The 19,403-nt window shown below is 38.1% G+C and overlaps 1 protein-coding gene across 3 annotated transcripts in view; it reads right to left on the bottom strand.

Annotated features, from left to right (window-relative positions):
* COL4A5 (collagen type IV alpha 5 chain) overlaps positions 1–19,403 on the bottom strand; it is a 224,470-nt gene that overhangs the window by 108,898 nt on the left and 96,169 nt on the right. For all 3 annotated transcript variants that reach the window (XM_021080779.1, XM_021080778.1, XM_021080780.1), the window contains exons 3-4: positions 10,284–10,373; positions 1,623–1,667 (exon numbers count right to left, since the gene is read on the bottom strand). In XM_021080779.1, the coding sequence (XP_020936438.1) occupies positions 1,623–1,667; positions 10,284–10,373 (135 nt within the window). The remainder of the gene's footprint in view (positions 1–1,622; positions 1,668–10,283; positions 10,374–19,403) is intronic.

Raw genomic sequence — 19,403 nt, 5'->3', positions numbered from 1 at the left:
TATATACAGTCTCTTGGGATAGAATATGATGGAAGTTAGTATGAGAAAAAGAACGTGTATCTACATGTGTGACTGGGCCATTATGCTGTACAGCAAAAATGGACCCAACACGGTAAATCAGTTATACTCTAATAAAAATAAAAAGTGTATAGCAAACTCAAACATATATAAAGCATGTACATCTACTAAATTTCTGGAGATCAGAGGATCAGAATGTTTAATTGTCTTTGTAACCCAAATAAATATGCTATGCCACCACCCATATGTTTTATACTCAAATTCAAGGACCCTATCAATCTATGAACCCAGAATTTCAGAGCTAAAAGGGACCTTGGATATTGGTTTGACCCTCTAAATTAACAACTGAAGAAACTGAGGCTTCGAAAATTTAAATATGATTTTCCAAAAGCCAGTATTATTTTTAAACTATAGTTTCCTCCCAAGCCTAATACATACTGAAAAGTATATGTCAACCTAAAAGCTTTTCCAAAAAAAAGTACACTAAACGTGCACTTTAATTTTGAGACACATCCTGATTTCCAGAACACTAATACTTGAAAAAGTCATACATCTTAGAACTGAGGAAATGTTCTATTCTTTCGAAAACAGGTCTTCTCGCACCCACCACATATGAAAGTTTCCAGGCTAAAGGTCAAATCAGAGCTATAGCTGCCGGCTTACACCACAGCCACAGCCACAGCCATGCAGGATCTGAGCTGCATATGTGACCTACACCTCTGATAGAGGCCAGGGATCGAACTGGTGTCCTCATGGATACTCGTTGGGTTCGTTTCCCCTGCGCCGCAATGGAAACTCCAAAACAGTTCTTCTTTAACACAGTGGTTGGACATAGAGCCTCCCAAACTTATTCTCTCTACGATGTGCAAATAAGGTTATAGTGTTTGTGCATGGTACACTGGGAGGATATACAACCTGAGGTGACCAGTCTTCTGTGTGCAGAGGACTGAGACAATCAAACTGGTTGGAAAGTTCTGCTTTAAATAAATTATATATTTGAATAAACTGAAAAATTACATATATTTGAATAAACTGAATAACTACTGGGACTCAACACTTTCATATTTCTTTTTCTTTTTTTTTTTTATTTTTCCCACTGTACAGCAAGGGGATCAAGTTATCCTTACATGTGTACATTACAATTACATTTTTTCCCCTCCCTTTGTTCTGCTGCAACATGAGTATCTAGACATAGTTCTCAATGCTACTCAGCAGGATCTCCTTGTAAATCTATTCTAAGTTGTGTCTGATAAGCCCAAGCTCCCGATCCCTCCCACTCCCTCCCTCTCCCATCAGGCAGCCACAAGTAACTTTCATATTTCTTAACCACAAGTTACTTTAAAATCTTCTTACACTAGTTTAAACAGGCATCTGGATACATAAAGATAACTATCAAAATACTAAGTGAAAGGCTCATTATAGACATACAAACTCTTAAATATAACATTGTAGTGTATTGTATTATACTTTTAAATACAACATTTTAAACACTTCATTATTCTTTTGGGATTTCAATATGAGTCTTTTCTAGGTGTCCCATAACATTTCATTTGCTTCTCCCTGTTTCGACCAACAAAGCAACTGATACAGCAAACATCACTTACTCTGATCCCTTTTGGTCCTGGTGGCCCTGGAATTCCATCATCACCCTGAAAAATACAACATATTTAGTTATTTTTCATTTAAAAACGGCCCTCAAACAACTAATTTTAGATTGTAAACTTAGACAACTTTTAGGAACCTTTGTGAAAGTTAGAACATTACTCCAGGAGGAAGCAATTACTGAGACTGAAAGCACTCAGGTAAGGTTATATACTAAAAATTAAGAGAGAGCTTTATTTACTGAGAAGAAAACCATTTACATGTAGAAAAAACTATATACCTGTAAAGTTAATTATGAATTACTTAAGAAAGATGAAATAGTGGTATACATATTTCCCAAATCATTTATGCATAAACAAAATAAGAGCTGAAAGTCTGGGCAATGTTTTTGTTTGTTTGTTTGTTTGTTGCTTTTTAGGGCCACATATGGAAGTTCCCAGGCTAGGGGTTGAATCAGAGCAGTAGCTGCCAGCCTACGCCACAGCCACAGCCACGCCAGATCTGAGCTGCGTCTGTGACCTACACCACAGCTCACAGCAATGCCGGATCCTTAACCCACTGAACGAGGCCAGGGATCAAACCTGTGTCCTCAGGGACGCTAGTCAGAGTCGTTTCCGCTGAGCCATGATGGGAACCCCTGGGCAATTTCTATATTGTGTCTATCTGCTTGCTATGCTACTAATAAACAGCATCATCTTTGAACCCAAATATAAGGGGTTCTTGAGTTTGCTGTTTTAAATCTTTGCTATGTTTTACAAGGCGCTGGCAAAGCTTAAGAAAGAACAACAGGCTTTCCTTTCAAGCTTCTACTATAGATTCCATACAAAAGAGGCTGCCCACATGTGTGCTAATTTATTTACCCCTTTCTAATTACAAGTGCATCACTAAGTTTTATTAAGTAGTTTCTTTAAAAACTGGAATAAAGAAGTGTAACTCTGCTCCAATAGGTAGTAATTTCAGTGGAACATACAGCTAGTAGGCCACCATCTGAGGCTCTAAATCATTTTTACTAAACTAGGACATCTTGCTTTACTCAGGTCGCTTCCAAACTACTCAGCTCACAACCCCAGAAGTTCCCCTGGAAGGTACCCATGTTAAAGCCCTCCTTCAATCAGGGAAGCTCTGTGGGTTTTTTTGTTTTGTTTTGTTTGGTCTTTTGTCTATTTCGGGCTGCATCAGTGGCATAAAGAGGTTCCCAGGCCAGGGGTCAAATCAGAGATACAGCTAGCAGCCTACAGCACAGCCACAGCAATGCGGATCCTAGCTGGGTCTGCGACCTACACCAGAGCTCACGGCAATGCCGGATCCTTTACCCACTGAGTGAGGCCAGGGATCGAACCTGCATCCTCATGGATAGCAATCAGGTTCATCAACCACTGAGCCATGACGGGAACTCCCAAGCTCTGTTTTTTAAATCTATTTTATTTGGTGTTTTCATGAAAAGTTTTATTTGGAGAAAAGGTTATCTGAGGCATTAATTTCTTAGGCTGATCTTGCAAAATTACCACAAATTTAGTGGCTTAAAACAATACAATCTTACAGTTCTCGTAGCAGAGTTGTGTTACTTTCTGGAGGCTCTAAGGGGAAAATTCATTTCCTTTCTTTTTTCTAGCTTCTAGAGCTACCAGCATTCCTCTGCTCATGGGCCTCGTCAATCTCCAAAGTCGGTGATGCCTGAATGAGTCCTTCTAACATTGCATCACTCTGACACTGACTCTTCTGCCTTCCTCTTCCACATTTAAAGGACCCTTGTGATTATACTGGGTCTTGCCAGATAATCCAGAATAATATCCCTTGATAATTAGCAACTTTAATTCCACCTGCAATCTTAATTTCACTTGTCAATGTGACCTAACATAGCCACAGGTTCTGGGGATTAGGTTCTGGACATCTTTAAGGGCTGGGAATTATTCTGCCTACCACACCATGCTTTAGAACAAGTTTAATAATCTCCCCTTTTCTCAACACGTGCAGCTCTAAGGAGATTAAAGTAAAACTAATTATATTTTAAAACAACTTGCTCAATGAATATTTGTGTGTCTCCCCACTAACAGCAGAAATAAGACAAGGATTCCTTAATATTGTACTGATTGTGCTAACATGGTTGCATAACAGAGGGAAATTAGAGGCCTAAAATTTGGAAAGAATAAGGCAAAACTACCATTATTTGTAAATATGCACGGAAAACCCCAGATAATTAATGAAAGGGTAATCAATAATTGATAATTCAGTAAGGTAACTGTATGTAAAATAAATATGAAAATACCAATAGCTTTCCTACATACAAACAACTATCAGTTAGAAAATACGGAATATGCAGTTTATAATGGAAAAAAGATAAGATATTTAGCAATGAACTTAAGAAATGCAAAAGGTTCATAAGAAGAAAAATTTAAAGCACTTAAGTTCAAAAAGGAAGACTTGAACAAATAGAAAGGCATTCCATATTCCAGGATAATAGAATTCAACATTAAAAAGTCAATTATCAACAATTTAGTTACAAACTTGATACAATAAAAAAATAGAAATAACACAGGGTTTAATTTTTTTATTTTTTTTATTTTATTTTATTTTTTTTTATTTTCCCACTGTACAGCAAGGGGGTCAGGTTTAATTTTTTTAAATTGGACAAGGTGACTCTGATGTTTATACAGAAAAATAAACATTGAGAAAATTCTAAAGGAAAAAAAAGACCAATGAAGGGACACTAGTCCTGTCAGATATAAAAATATAGCATAAGACGTCAATGATTAAAATAGTTTTGTTCAGATATATGAATAAGCAGACCACTGGAAGAGTATAAAACATCCAGAAACAAATTCACATATTCATGTGAATTTGGTATATAATGAAAGTAGCATTGCAAATCAGTGGAGAAAATTATTTTGTGACACACTTGTGAAGATATCTGGAAAAAAATAAAAGTGGAACTTAAATCACAAACCATACCAGGATGCATTAGAAATGGATAAAACATTTCCACTAAAAAAAAACTATTAAGATACTGGAAAAAAAATGGAGAATTATTTTACAGTTTTACTGTGGAGAAGGCATTTCCTAATAAAATCCCAAAAGCGACAAAATATCTTTGAAAAGCACACACAGAGACAACACACACACACACACACACACACACACACACACGCACGCACGCACGCACGCACCCAGCAAAGACAAATAACAAACTGGTGGGAAATGACTGCAACTCACAACACAGATCAAGGGCAATCTCCCAAAAATATAAATAGCTCATTGAAATATGGAGACACCAACAACCTAGAAGAAAAATGGGCAAATGATATAAATAGACAGTAGACAGAAATGAAAAGATGCTCAATCTCATTTTCAATAAGAGAAATGCAAACTAAAAGTACACTGAGGGGCCATTTGTCAGATGGGCAAGAACCCAAGTTGTATTAGGGTTGGTAAAGCTATAGGGAAATCAATCTTCTTGTATATTGTTGAACCAAGGATAAATCATACAACTTCTTGGGTGGCAATTTGGCAATATTCACAAATATATATAAATACATGTATGTTCTCATCCGGCAGTATCACTTCTAGTCATCTTAAAGAGATAATCCCTTATTGGGGAAAGGAAATCTATTTAAATTGCACATCTTAGCAGCACTGTTTATGGCAGCGAAAGCTGAAAACTACCGAAACAAACATCAATAGGGAACTAGCTCAATAAATTGTGATTTATATACACAATGGATACAATGCCATTATAAAAAATGAGGAGGTTCTGTGTAAAGAGGTATGGCAATATCTGCAATGTATATCATGTGAAAAACAAAGAAAAAGCATATTGAATATGATACCATTTTATAATCAAAAGGAGGTAAAAATGTGTGTGTGCGTGCGCCTGAATGTATTGCATGTGTATATTTGTACCTGCATGCATGTTCATAAAAAATTCTTGGGCATATTTACAAGAAAATACCTTAAGTGAGTACCCATTAGGAATATGTAGAACTCAGTGGCTAATTGACACAGGTGGAAAGGGGATTTTTTTTTCATGGTGTACCTTTTAATGTTAATTTATTTGGAATCAAATGAATATATTTTCTATTGAAAATTAATTAAATTTTATTTTTAAGAATAAAGAAATCCTTTGGAAATTGTTATGTATACATTCCTGTACATCCCTGTTTTATATATTTGTTTTATATATTTTTACTTTCATATACAGGAATATACAGATTAAAGAATAATCCTAAAAGATTTTTAACATATACACATATGCCAGAATACGCAGTCACAAAAAAAGTACAAATTCAGCTATTTGGGGAAGCGTGACGTCATTATGGAGATAGAAGCACAAAGTGCTTCCGATTCAGAATCTCGAAAGTTTGGAAAGCAGTGAAACCTTCTCATGTTAGGGATCTAGAAATGGAATCACAGCAAAATGTTGGATTGCTTTCTAAATTTAAACTGCATACAACCACACCTTTATAAAAAATTATCACACTATTGTACAATGGCCCTAGTTAGTGCTAAATTATATCAAAAATTCTGATGTAGTTAGCTTTTTTAAAAAAATTTGAGGGAGTTCCCATCATGGCTCAGTGGTAACAAACCCAATGAGGATCCATGAGGATGCAGGTTCAATCCCTGGCCTCTCTCAGTGGGTTAAAGATCCGGCGTTGCCATGAGCTGTGGTGTAGGGCACAGACGCAGCTCAGATCTGGTGTTGCTGTGGCTGTGGTGCAGGCTGACAGCTACAATTCTGATTAGACCCCTAGCCTGGGAACTTCCACATACCACAGTGGGGCCCTCAAAAAAAAAAAAGCAAAAAAAAAAATTGATATAAATCTTTATTAAAACTGCCTCCTTTCAGCAAGCACAGTGTGCAATAATCTTGGCCCCTAATCCCACATCTACTCAGATACAGGAAATACAACTTTATTTATCTATGGTTCAACTTAATTTCTATTTCAAAGCACCCATTTCACTAACATGGCTGATATTTAACCTCAGCTGACCAAGACTTCCCACTTCATTTTCACAAGGCTGCACTTGCCTAAGTTATGAAGAGCTCTAGTTCCAAGATATTGAAGGGTGGGATAGTCTAATTTAAGCAGGAATTCATTGAGATGTCCCAAGCCAACAGTCTGCATAGACTGCTGCTGAGTTAGTGTTCAATTCCAGCTGATCCTTCTGCTATTTCACGGAAGCACAAGAAACATTCTGATGTTTTTGTACCTCATTAGACAGAGGAAATTCTGTTGTATGTCCCATCTACTTAAATTCTATGCAGTCATTTGGAGTCTTGCTTCTTCCTCAGTGGAAAGTTCTATTCAGGAAATTTAGCACAGGTGCCTTCTGTTGTTCAATCTAACAGAGCTTCCTTGGTGTACTGCTACCTCCTCAGATATTATGCTCAAGCCCATTCCCACACTCTATGCTCTGGTTAGTGTTAAAGTATTTATGTATTTAAAGTAATTTTCCCCCTTTACTCAGAGGACTACTGGATAAATATCTATTTGATGTCCATTAATGCTCTAATGACATGATATGCCACTATTTCATGAAATAAAATTGGGGGGAATAAAAAGGTTTTAAAACCACTTTTCCAGGAAAATGAAGAGAACTGGCCCTTTCATATATCAGTTCACTTATCTGCCTAATATGGATAGTAAAGGAAAATGAGCCAAAAGAACCATTTAAAAAAAAAAAAAAAAAAAAGAGGAGTTCCCGTCGTGGTGCAGTGGTTAACGAATCCGACTAGGAACCATGAGGTTGCGGGTTCGGTCCCTGCCCTTGCTCAGTGGGTTAACGATCCGGCATTGCCGTGAGCTGTGGTGTAGGTTGCAGACGCGGCTCGGATCCTGCGTTGCTGTGGCTCTGGCGTAGGCCGGTGGCTACAGCTCCGATTCAACCCCTAGCCTGGGAATCTCCATATTCCGTGGGAGCGGCCCAAGAAATAGCAACAACAATAACAACAACAAAAGACAAAAAAAAAAAAAAAAGAAAGAAAGAAAGAAACAACCCAGAAACTTCTCCCCATCTTAAAATTCACTATTATTTCTTCCCATTCCATATCTTAACATGCATATAAGGTGCTATCCTTGCTCATGGTATAGGAAAGACTGCCCACACTAAAGTCAATGGGGAAAAGTATTCCCAACTGATAGGACCACAGTTATCTTTGGATCTAAGAGCCTCGGTACAGAAGAGGGAACGTGTATGAATCTATTCCCTTCTTTCTCTCCCACGGCATAGCCTATGTGACTTCCACCTCACCAAATTCAGTGATATTCCTATCCCTGTCCCTGCCCGAGACAGCTGCCGCCACTCTGCATTTGACAAATGGGTAGACAGGTCACCCATCACCCACTCTGAGATAAACGTCTGACTGCTGTGTCACTGAATACAACCAAAGGGCATTTTTCTAAACAGGGAATTTCTTAGTAGCTTAGATGTCTCAACTTTACCACACTGGACCTTTTATGTTGCCTCAGTTGGACTCTGACGCTACAGAAATAAAACACCTCCTCAGGTGTCAACTTGTTCATGTCTGAGATGGGATTAAGTGAAGCATCTGGGAAAAAGACTATGGGATGTGCCATTGGAGTTATTTTGACCTCTAGAGCAGCAGCCTTCTTCCCCATATGTGCCCCTAACTTACACAAATGTTCCAACGCCACTCAAGGATTCTGCCCATCGGGAGTGACTTCTCACTGGTTGAGCCCCAAGGTAATCAATGACTTTGACATGGGCAGCACTGTATGCCCCCTCCTTTGTGGTGTTTCTTTTGTAAAAGCCAAGCCTTCGACTTTCCTATTGATGTTACATGTACATACAGTGCCTTGATAAGAGACTTCCAAGTATTCAAAAGAGCTCCCCCACATTGAGCTCATCACAATAGAGTAAGAAGGGAACTCCCAAACCAGGTAGACTATGGTTACTCAGGAGAATTCTCAGGTAGTATAACTGACTCTCTACTCAGGCATATGTTCCTGGCAACTTTTCCCACTTTCAGGGTCATTCGATTAGGAAAAAAAAGTTGGGTGCAACCTGTCCTTGACATCTCCTGAAGTCATTAATGATACCACTTCAGCTTCAGAAGCGCAACTGAACAGCCTCAATTCCTTGGCTTGAATGGTGTTGGGTAAGAGCCTACTCTTCAACTTCCTGCTGGTCAACCAAGCAAGGGTCTTGCTATTGCCAGAACCTCATGTACAAATATCACTAGAACTAGCGAGGTAAAGCAGTCCGTCATTAGACTTTAGAAAAAAGTCTCCTGGCCCTCTACATTAGATCCCATGTGGTATGGGCCATCTATTCCTGGCGTGGTAATGGTTGGGGCTTATGATTATACTTTTTCCTTCAGGTAGGCCTGATTGGCTTGATTGGAATAATTTTGATCATAACCATGATCCAAGGTGGCCTCAGACTGATTACTCATTTTTTCATATAACTCCTAAAAGTCCAACCCCTTCGGCTCCATGTTGGGGCAACCTGCTTTTCATTTGGGTCCTGAAAAGTCAAGAGATGGAATTGAGGAAGCTGAATCCTGGCTAAAGACCTGTGTGTGATCTTCCAGGCAATCCCATCATCATAGGCAATTACAAAGGCCTTGTGGTAAGCCTTAGAGAGGAAAGCTGTCCATCCCACACCAGAATTAGTGCACAGCCCATGCATGGTAGTCTCTGAAGGGAGCTGCAGTCAAGGACTCGATCCCCTTGGCTGGTGATGCTCTTACGCATATCTGCATTGACAAAGCCTCTTTATCTGGAGTCTTGGTGAAGACTTCTTTATTGCGCGAGAGAGGAAACCTTGAGGACGATTTTTCTCTACTCTGACTTTTGAGTTCTTTACCCCTAACCCTTTGTCATCTCCCTTCTCCCATCCCACCCTCAGGTGCTTAAAACACAGCAGGGTTTTTGCTCCAAGATCTCTCAGCAGTGAAACAGTTCCCCATGTCTGGGCTGATCCATTTGACCCTCAGTGGCACTGTTCCATGCAGACTAATGGAACACTGGGGAAGTCCATGCTTTCTTGGGTTTACGATTTGCTTATACACACTAACTATGACAGTAAGTGACTAAAGGCCTGACTGTTACTTTCATTTTGGCATGCTGTCTTAAATGGTATTCTGACACCTGGCAGTTCAGCCCTCTCCAGCTCAGCTGAGCTCCTGACAGGACTTTTTTTTTTTTTTTTTTTTTTTGCTTTTTAGGGCTGCACCACTGCATGTGGAGGTTCTCAGGCTAGGGTCTGATCGGAGCTACAGCTGCCGGCCTACACCACTGCAACATCAGATCTGGGTTGCGTCTGCAACATACACCACAGCTCACAGCAATGCAGGATCCTTAAACCACTCAGCGAGGCCAGGGATCGAACCCACAACCTCATGGTTCCTAGTCAGATTTGTTAGCCACTGCGCCACAATGGGAACTCCCTAACAGAACTTAATTTTTGTTATAGGATCCCAATAACCACATACGATTAAGAGCATCTTCCCAAAGCATTTGAATACGATGGTAACATTAAGATATTTAAAAAAAAAAACAATAAAGATTCTTGGCCATTCTATTTTTTTTAAGTATTAGTTACTTCCTATAATTCAGTAACTTTTTAATTGATTTGATACCTGTTCCACATTAAGATGGCTTAATTGCTTTGGTGTTACTGGTTGGCAATTTGGCACATACCTTTTGTCCTCGAGGCCCTGGAGGCCCTTCTGGACCTGGAAATCCAGGCAAACCTGGATGGCCTTCCAAACCTGGAAATCCTCTCTCCCCCTGCAATTGAACAAAAATAAAAGGTAGGGTCATTGGTGAATTTTTTAGCCCAAGCATGGTTGAGATTCAAAAACATCAAATGACTAGCCAAAGAAGACTAATTTAATTTAATGATGCTAAATTCAGAGTATCCACTAGCATGGAGAAACCTGTAAGACATGAGTAGAAAAACAGAAGCCACTCTGAATTTATATCGTATTTGGTAATGTAATCTCTTTATTTCTTGTAGAAGCAAAAAAACCACATCAGAGATAAAGTGTATTTAAACATACTGACATCAAGCATTTAACAGGGAAGACAGCAATAAATGCAGGAAACCAGGTCTGCAGGGGTCACATGAAATAAGTATGGTACAAGGTACGAAGAAGGGTAAAAAGAAAACATCAGAGAAGATTTCAGGATGTTGTAGAGAGCTGCAGAATTATTCAGAATGGAATACATTAGCTGATGAGTGATAAGTTAGCTAGAAAAAGGCTGTATAGCATCAAGACTTTCATAGATTTTTCTGATTGTAAAATTAATACAGAAAAGGAATACATGTTTATTGTAGAAAAAAGAAAAAAGGGAAAAAAATACACCACGAATTCCTCTACTCAGAATTACTATTTGAATTGTGACTCAAGTCCCAGTTCTGACCAGAGCACTTAGCAACACCAGCATAGGAGAGCTGCCTACCTATTGTGAGATCTACCACATCTTATCAGCATCTATCAGGAAAGGCTGCCTGCTGTGCATTTCTGTACCACCAGAGAGGTGGGGGTTACACAGCCCCCGTGTATACTAATATACCCCTAGATGGACACATTAGGGTTAGTAAATTTGCATACAGTCAATTATACTGAGTGTGAATACCAACATCTTTAGGGGATCCGATCAAAGACAGCAAATTCATTGTTATTAAGTAGACGAACCCCAAGAGTTCACAGCTCCATGGCGAGTGCTTCCAAGTCCAGGGCTACAAGCAGTTCCTCTACTTTCCTAAGGCTTGAAGGCTGGGTCTCTGGCCAGAGGCTCCAGACCTTATTCTGGGAGCCTTCTTACTAGATCTTATCAATGGTGACAGCCTCGGTGGCATATGAGAAAAAGAAAGCATCCATACCTACAAGGCAACTGACAAACGGGCCATTAGAGGCACATATTCCTGGAGGTTAAGGTACAGCAGACTTTTATTCATAACTCCTGTGTGTGTGTGTGTGTGTGTGTGAGAGAGAGAGAGACAGAGAGAGAGAGACAGAAAGAGGAGTACTAAAGTAATATGTTTAGTCTAGATAGCTTAGATAATCTTGTATTGAATAATTGATTATGTTGAATCATCCTTTAATAAATATAAGTGCTTTGAAAAGGCTACTTCTGGTCAGTTTTCACTTATTACTTCAAAGCCAGTGAAGCAAATGTTAGCCAATTAATGGTAGGTCTAAACATTCCTGTTAGCTTTGACAATAATTATTATTGACATCCTACTGTACTTTCCATTTTCTATAAATACATCTATAATTCTTTTAATTACTCATAGAATTATGATAATTTCATATCCATCAACCTCAGTCCCATTATTTTTAAGGAACTAGAGCAAGAGAAGAGAAATAAAAGATTCAAAAATTATAGAGCTGGAGTTCCCGTCGTGGTGCAGCAGTCAACAAATCCGACTAGGAACCATGAGGTTGTGGGTTCGATCTCTGGCCTCGCTCAGTGGGTTAAGGATCCGGCATTGCCATGAGCTGTGGTGTAGGTCGCAGACACGGATCGGATCTGGTGTTGCTGTGGCTGCGGTGTAGGCCGGTAGCAACAGCTCCGATTAGACCCCTAGCCTGGGAACCTCCATGTGCCGTGGGTACAGCCCTGAAAAGACAAAAGACAAAAAAAAAAAAAAAATTGTAGAGTTGGACTGCCTCAAATCATGACATAGCCCATTCCTGGCAGAACTAGTAGTAGAAATCTGATCACAAGTGCCAGTCAGAAAGGAAGCTAAAAAAAGAAAAAAACAATCTAGTTCGAGCAGATTTCCATAAGTGGAAAACCCAGCTATATTTTGGGCTCTCTGCTGGTATTTAGAGCCTATCTCTGCCAAAACTTGGGGATAATGCTTGAAGAGAGCTGTATTTTCTCAGAAGCAAAATTGCTACCTGGGCTATAGATAAGGAAGGAACAAACAAGAAATGGAAAGTAGAGAATGCTAAAAAGCTTAAGTGTGTTGGTATTAATAAAAACTGTATAACCTATAAATAATACATCCTGAAATTTCCTCACAGTACAGTCAAACAATCTTGTAGTCCTATCTAGTTGACAGAGCAATACTATACCCAGGGGGGTAGAAGGGCAGCTACTAGGCAGAGGCACAAAGAACAGCAAGAGCAATCCCCAGCCTTTGACAGGTAGAAAGTTTCCTGCAGTAGAAACTATAGAAGGCTTCCATGAAGAGATGGTGCCTGGGGTGGCGGGGGGCGGGGGGGGTGCTCTACCTAATTCCTACCACAGATGGTAGGGAAGGCTGACATTTGTGGAGTGCTTATCCTTTGCTCCTGGTTGTCAGGCAGTCATTTAATCCTTACAACTACCTAGATTTTACTGTAATTTGCAAACACTCACAGAGAAAATAGTGTAGTGCATCTATTTCTGCAGGTCAAACTTTTTAAAAAAGCTCGTTTATGCTGCCTGCCCATATTTGGATAAAAAAAAAATCATTCTTAGTTTTCTTTGTGGAATAATCTTCTCTCCCTGCCTGTCCCTTAAATATTGGTATTACTCTGAATTCCCTTTTCTGACCCTTTCTCTTACTCTGGAGAATCACAAATATCAACATATTTTTTTCCTAAAAGCTAGGCTGACAGGGCCACCTGCCTTAAAGATCTCCACTTGAATATCCCACAGGTACCTAACACTCAACAGCAATGACAATAATAGCAAACATGGATTGAGTGTTTTCTGTGTGCCAGAGTTCATTCTAAACTCTTTCCGTATTTTATCTTATTTAATCATCCCAATGACAGCATGAGGTATTTACTATTATCTCCATTTTATAGATGGAGAATTAAGGCAAAGAAAAATGGTATAATTTTCGCAAAAACAAACAACATAAACCACATTAAATTCATAATCTACCATCTTACCTGTTTCAGGAAATAACACAAGCCAGATACCTCAGCCAGAAATTTATAATAATCTTGACTCCACTCTATTACTTCTTCATCTAATCAATTAGGCTCTCCTCTTTAATGTATATTCTTAGTGTCCAAGAGAGCAAATATTCTGTAAATATTCATTCAGTGAATGAACTTCCTTAATGGATTATATAAAATTTATGGCATGTGTTTCCCTCAAATATACAGAAAAAAATAATATCCAGGGGTAAAAGAAATTATACAAAAGATAACTTTTTTGTGATAAAGCTAGCTTACCTACCACAAGCTACTATTAAAAAGGATAACAGACTGATTTATGTAGAAGTAAAACCTAGTTTGTGAGTAAAAAGTACACATAAAAATACTACAATTTCATAAGAAGGGCATCTTACATTCACAATAAGAAAGTTATGCGATCCTGGGAATGAAAAGAAAAATTTTTTTTGGCTTTTTTCCCCCAGGGCCACACCCACGGCATATGAAGTTCCTAGGCTAGGGGTCCAATCGGAGCTACAGCTGCTGGCTTACACCACAGCCACAGCAATGCAGGATCCCTGACCCACTGAGAGAGGCCAGGTATCAAATCCATATCCTCATGGATAACAGTCGGATCATTTCTGCTGCACCACAATAGGAACTCTGAAAAAAAACTTTTTTTAAGAATAGTTTCTGGGAGTTCCCATCATGGCACAGTGGTTAATGAATCCGACTAGGAACCATGAGGTTGCAGGTTTGATCCCTGGTCTCGCTCAGTGGGTTAAGGATCCGGCATTGCTGTGAGCTGTGGTGTAGTTCGCAGATGTGGCTCGGATCTGGTGTTGCTGTGGCTGTGGTATAGGCCAATGGCTACAGCTCCAATTCGACCCCTAGCCTGGGAACCTGCATATGCCACGGGAGCGGCCCTAGAAAAGGCAAAAAGACAAAAAAAAAAAAAAAAGGAGTTCCCGTTGTGGCGCAGTGGTTAACGAATCCGACTAGGAACCATGAGGTTGCGGGTTCCGTCCCTGCCCCTTGCTCAGTGGGTTAACGATCCGGGGTTGCCGTGAGCTGTGGTGTAGGTTGCAGACGCGGCTCGGATCCCGCGTTGCTGTGGCTCTGGCGTAGGCCGGTGGCTATAGCTCCGATTCAACCCCTAGCCTGGGAACCTCCATATGCTGCGGGAGCGGCCCAAGAAATAGCAACAACAACAAAAAGACAAAAAGACAAAAGACCAAAAAAAAAAAAAAAAAAAAAAGAAAAGAAAAGAACAGTTTCTGAAGGCAGATACAAAATTAACAGGGAAAATATTGCATTTCTAAGGACAGGAAAAATAAAAATTAGGACAAACTGTTACAATGACAATTAAAATTATTTTGGATTATAATATTATAAAATGTAAAATTATATAAACATATGGGCAAGGACAAATGGAAATAATGATTTAATTAGGTAAGGCAATTATAAGGGTTTTATAATTATATACAATTTAGGCAATTTTGTCTTCCTTTTGCATAATTTCTATTTTGTTTTTATAATTATAGAGCACTAAGAAATATTTGAATGTAATTAGAACAAAAATATGGGTCTTTGGCAACTGTCAAAATGGAGATAATCTAGGTCAGAAGATCTCAAATTTTAGTTTGCATCAGAACCACTGGACAGCTTGCTAAAACAATATTACCTGGCCATACCCCAGAGTGAGAGTCAGCTGGACAACTATGGAGCCTAAGAGCCTGCATTTCTAACAAGTTCCCAGTAAATGCTGACACAACTGGTAGAGAGGAACACTTTGTTTAGGTATTATTTGACTGTGACATGAATTTTAGGTTATCAACTCACTAATTTCTTGTTTACATCAGGAGTCTAGCAAATTCTGTTTTAGTATTATGCATTTGGACGTATTCCTTTGGAAGAATGTGCATGCTTTATTAGATCTGTGTTAAACTTACTTTTAAAAATCAGTTTTATTCAGGTAAAATTAAACAATACACTGCACTTATTTAAAGTACACAATTTGAAAATTTTTGTCACATATGTGACAAAGTAGAGAACATATCACTCAAAAACAACTGCCCTATTTTTTCAACAAATGGTGCTAGAACAACTGGACATTCCATGCAAAAAATAAATATTCTAGACACAGACCTTACGCTTTCACAAAAATTAACTCCAAATAGATCAGAGACCTAAATTTAAAACACAAAACCATGAAATTTCTAGAAAATAACATTGGAGCAAACCTGGATGACTTTGGGTGTGGTGATGACTTTTTAGACATCACAACAAGGACTGAATCTGCAAAAGAAATAATTGATAAGCAGGACTTTATGAAAATAAAAAAACCTCCTGCTTTGCAAAGACAATGTCAAGAGAATGAGAAGACAAGCCACAGATTCGGACAGAATATTTGCAAAAGACATATCTGATAAAGGACTGTTATCCAAGATAGACAAAGAACTCTTAAAACTCAAAAGTAAAAAAATAAGCAACTTGATTTAAGAATAAGCCAAAGATTTTAACAGACACTTCACTAAAAAGGATATGCAGAGGGCAAATAAGCATATGAAAAGATATTTCATATCATATGCCGTGGGGAAAGGCAAATTAAAAAAAAATGAAATATCTCTACACATCCATTAGAACAGCCAAAATCACTGACAATACCAAATGCTGACAAGGATGTGGAGCAACAGGAACTCTCATTCATTGGTGGTGGAATGCAAAATGGTATGGCCACTTTGAAAAATAATTTGGCAAAAAAAAAAAAAGGGAGTTCCCATGGTGGCGCAGTGGTTAACGAATCTGACTGGGAACCATGAGGTTGCAGGTTTGATCCCTGCCCTTGCTCAGTGGGTTAAGGATCCGGCATTACCATGAGCTGTGGTGTAGGTCGCAGACGTGGCTCAGATCTGGTGTGGCTGTGGCATAGGCCAGCAGCTACAGCTCCGATTAGACCCCTAGCTTGGGAACCTCCATATGCCGTGGGAGTGGCCCAAGAAAAGGCAAAAAGACAAAAAAAAATAATAATAATTTGGCAGTTTCTTACAAAACTAAACATACTCTTCACACACAATCCAGAAATCATGTTCCCTGGTATTTACCCAAAGGACTTTAACATTTATGTGCACCCCAAAACCTGCATGCAGATATTTACAGCAGCTTTATTCATAACTGCCAAACTTGGGAAGCAAGCAAGATGTCTTTTGGTAGGTTAATGCATCAACTGTGGTGCATCTAGACAATGGTATATTATTCAGCATAGAAAGAAACAAGCTATCGAGTCATGAAAAGACATGAAGGAAGTTTACATGCACATTACTAAGTGAAAGAAGTCAGTCTGTAAAGGCTGCATACCAAATACTTCTATGAAGTTTCTGGGAAAGACAAAATTATGTAAATAGTAAAAAGATCAGTGGTTGCCAGGGGGTAGAGGTGGGAGAGATGAATAGGTGGAGCACAGAGTATTTTTTAGGGCTGTGAAAATACTGTGTATAATAACAATATAATGATGGATACATGTCATTGTATATTTGTCCAAACACACAGAAAGTATAAGACCAAGAGTTAACTCTAAGGTAAACTATAAACTTTGGGTGATAATGACCTATCAATATAGGTTCACCAACTGGTGGGGGATGCTGATAGTCAGGGAGGCTATATGTGTATTTATGTGTGGTGGCAGGTAATATATGGGAAATATGTATCTCTTTTTCAATTTCTCTGTGAACTTAAAATTGCTCTAAAAATAAAATTTTAACTAAAAACAACAAATTAATGTGAACATTATGAATAGTTTCTTTTTAATTTCCTGGTCCTCCTTTATAATACCTCTATCTATACCCCTAGTCAGTAACTGATTTGCTTTCTAGCACCATAAACTAATTTTCACTTTCTGGAATTTTATATTACTGCAATTATACAGAATATACTCTTTTATATAAATTTTCACCCAGCATAAATATTTTGAAATTTAGAGATGTGTCAATAGTTCATTCCTTTGTATTGCCAAGTAGTATTCCATTGCATAATATATATATTTGACCCTTGAGCAATGCAGGGGTCAGGAAAACTGACTCCTGCACAGTTAAAAATTTGAGTATAACTTTCTAGTCAGCAAACCAATTCCACAGTTCTGCATCTGTGGATTCAGCCAACTGCAGACTGCACAGTATTTTAGTATGCATTTACTGACCCACATAGTTTAAATTTTTGTTGCTCAAGGGTCAATTGTATTAGAATATGTTGATTCATCCACCTGTTAAAAAGGCAGTTGAGGAGTTTCCTGATGGCCTAGTGGTTAAAGATTTGCCATGGTCACTGTTGTGGCTCGGACTCAATCCCTGGCCTGGGAACATGTGCATGCAAAAGGTGCGGCCAAAAATTTAAAAAAGGCAGTTAAGTTGTTTCCTATTTCTGGCTATTACAAATAAAGCTACCATGAACTCAGGTCCAAGTATTGTATCGACATATGCTTTCATTTCTCATGGCTAACTGTCTAGGAATGGTCATATGACAGGTTTATGTTTACCTTTTGAAAAAACTGTCAAGCTATTTTCCAAAGTATTTGTTTGCATCATTCTAGATTTACACCAGTTGCTCCACATCGTTGTTTATATTTGGTATGGTTATATTTTAATATTTACACATTCTAATAGGTTTATGGTGGTATCTCATAATGGCTTTATTATATATTTGACTAATAATGTTGAGTAAATTTCCATGTGTTTATTTTCCATCTATGTATCTTCTTTTAGGAAGAGTCTTAAAATCTTTTGAAATTTTGCTTATTTATTTTTATTTAGGGATGTTTATTATTTATCTTTGAGATCTGTTTATATATTCTGGTTTTAAGATTCTTATCAGATATATGATTTGTAAATATTTTCCACTAGATTGTGGCATGACATTTCACTCTCTTAACAGTATCTTCAGGAAAGGATTAAGTTCTTAATTTTGATGAAAAGTAATTTATTAGCCTTTTCTCTTGTGCATCATATTGTTGGTGTTAAGGTCGGATCCTTTAATCCATTGTGCTGGGCCAGGATTGAACATACACTTCATCAGCAGCCTGAGCCACTGCAGTTGGATTCTTAACCTATTGTAGCACAGTGGAAGCTCCCAAATTTTTAATGCTCTTGCAAAGGGAATTTGTATAATTTCAATTTCCTAATTTTCATTGTTAGAATATAGAAATATAACTTGATTTTTGTTTATTGATCTTATCTTAATGGTTTTGTTTATTCTGTGATCTTTCCACACTCACAAGTTTTAAAGCATTTTAGTATTGTTCACCCACAAAAAATAAAAAGAGAGACAATTTTACATCTTCCTTTCAGTTTGGATGCTTTTCCTTTTCTTTTTCTTATTTACTGCACTGGCAATGTTTAATAGAAATGGTGAGAGCAGATACTCTCCTGATCTTTGAAGAAAGGAATGTAGTCTTTCTCCATTGAATGTAATTTTATCTAGAGGGGTTTTGTAGATGCTCCTTAAGGTCAAGGAAATCTGTTCTATTCCTGGTTTGCTGAGAGTTTTTATCAGAAATGGATGATGAATTTTGGTAAATACTTTCTCTGCATCTTTGAGATAATTATATAGTGGATTATTAAAAAAATTTTTAGCTTTTTAATGCAGGGAATTACATTAAAAATTTTTTATTCTTATTATAGTTGATTTACAATGTTGTGCTAATTTGTGCTAAACAGCAAAGTGACTCAGTTATACATATATAGATATTCTTTTTTAATATTATCTTTCATCATGGTCTATCTCAAGAGATTGGTTATAGTCTCCTTGGTTATATAGTAGGACCTGACTGCCTATCCATTCTTAATGTAATTGTTTGCATCTACCAACTCGAAACTTCCAGTCCATCCCACTCCTTCCCTCTTCCCCCTTGGTAACTACAAATCTGTTCTCTATGTATGTGTCT

The sequence above is a fragment of the Sus scrofa genome, chromosome X, assembly GCF_000003025.6.
Source record: "Sus scrofa isolate TJ Tabasco breed Duroc chromosome X, Sscrofa11.1, whole genome shotgun sequence".
Taxonomy (NCBI): Eukaryota; Metazoa; Chordata; class Mammalia; order Artiodactyla; family Suidae; genus Sus; species Sus scrofa.
Note: the sequence above shows the minus strand (reverse complement) of the source record. Positions and strands in the feature narration are given on the sequence as shown.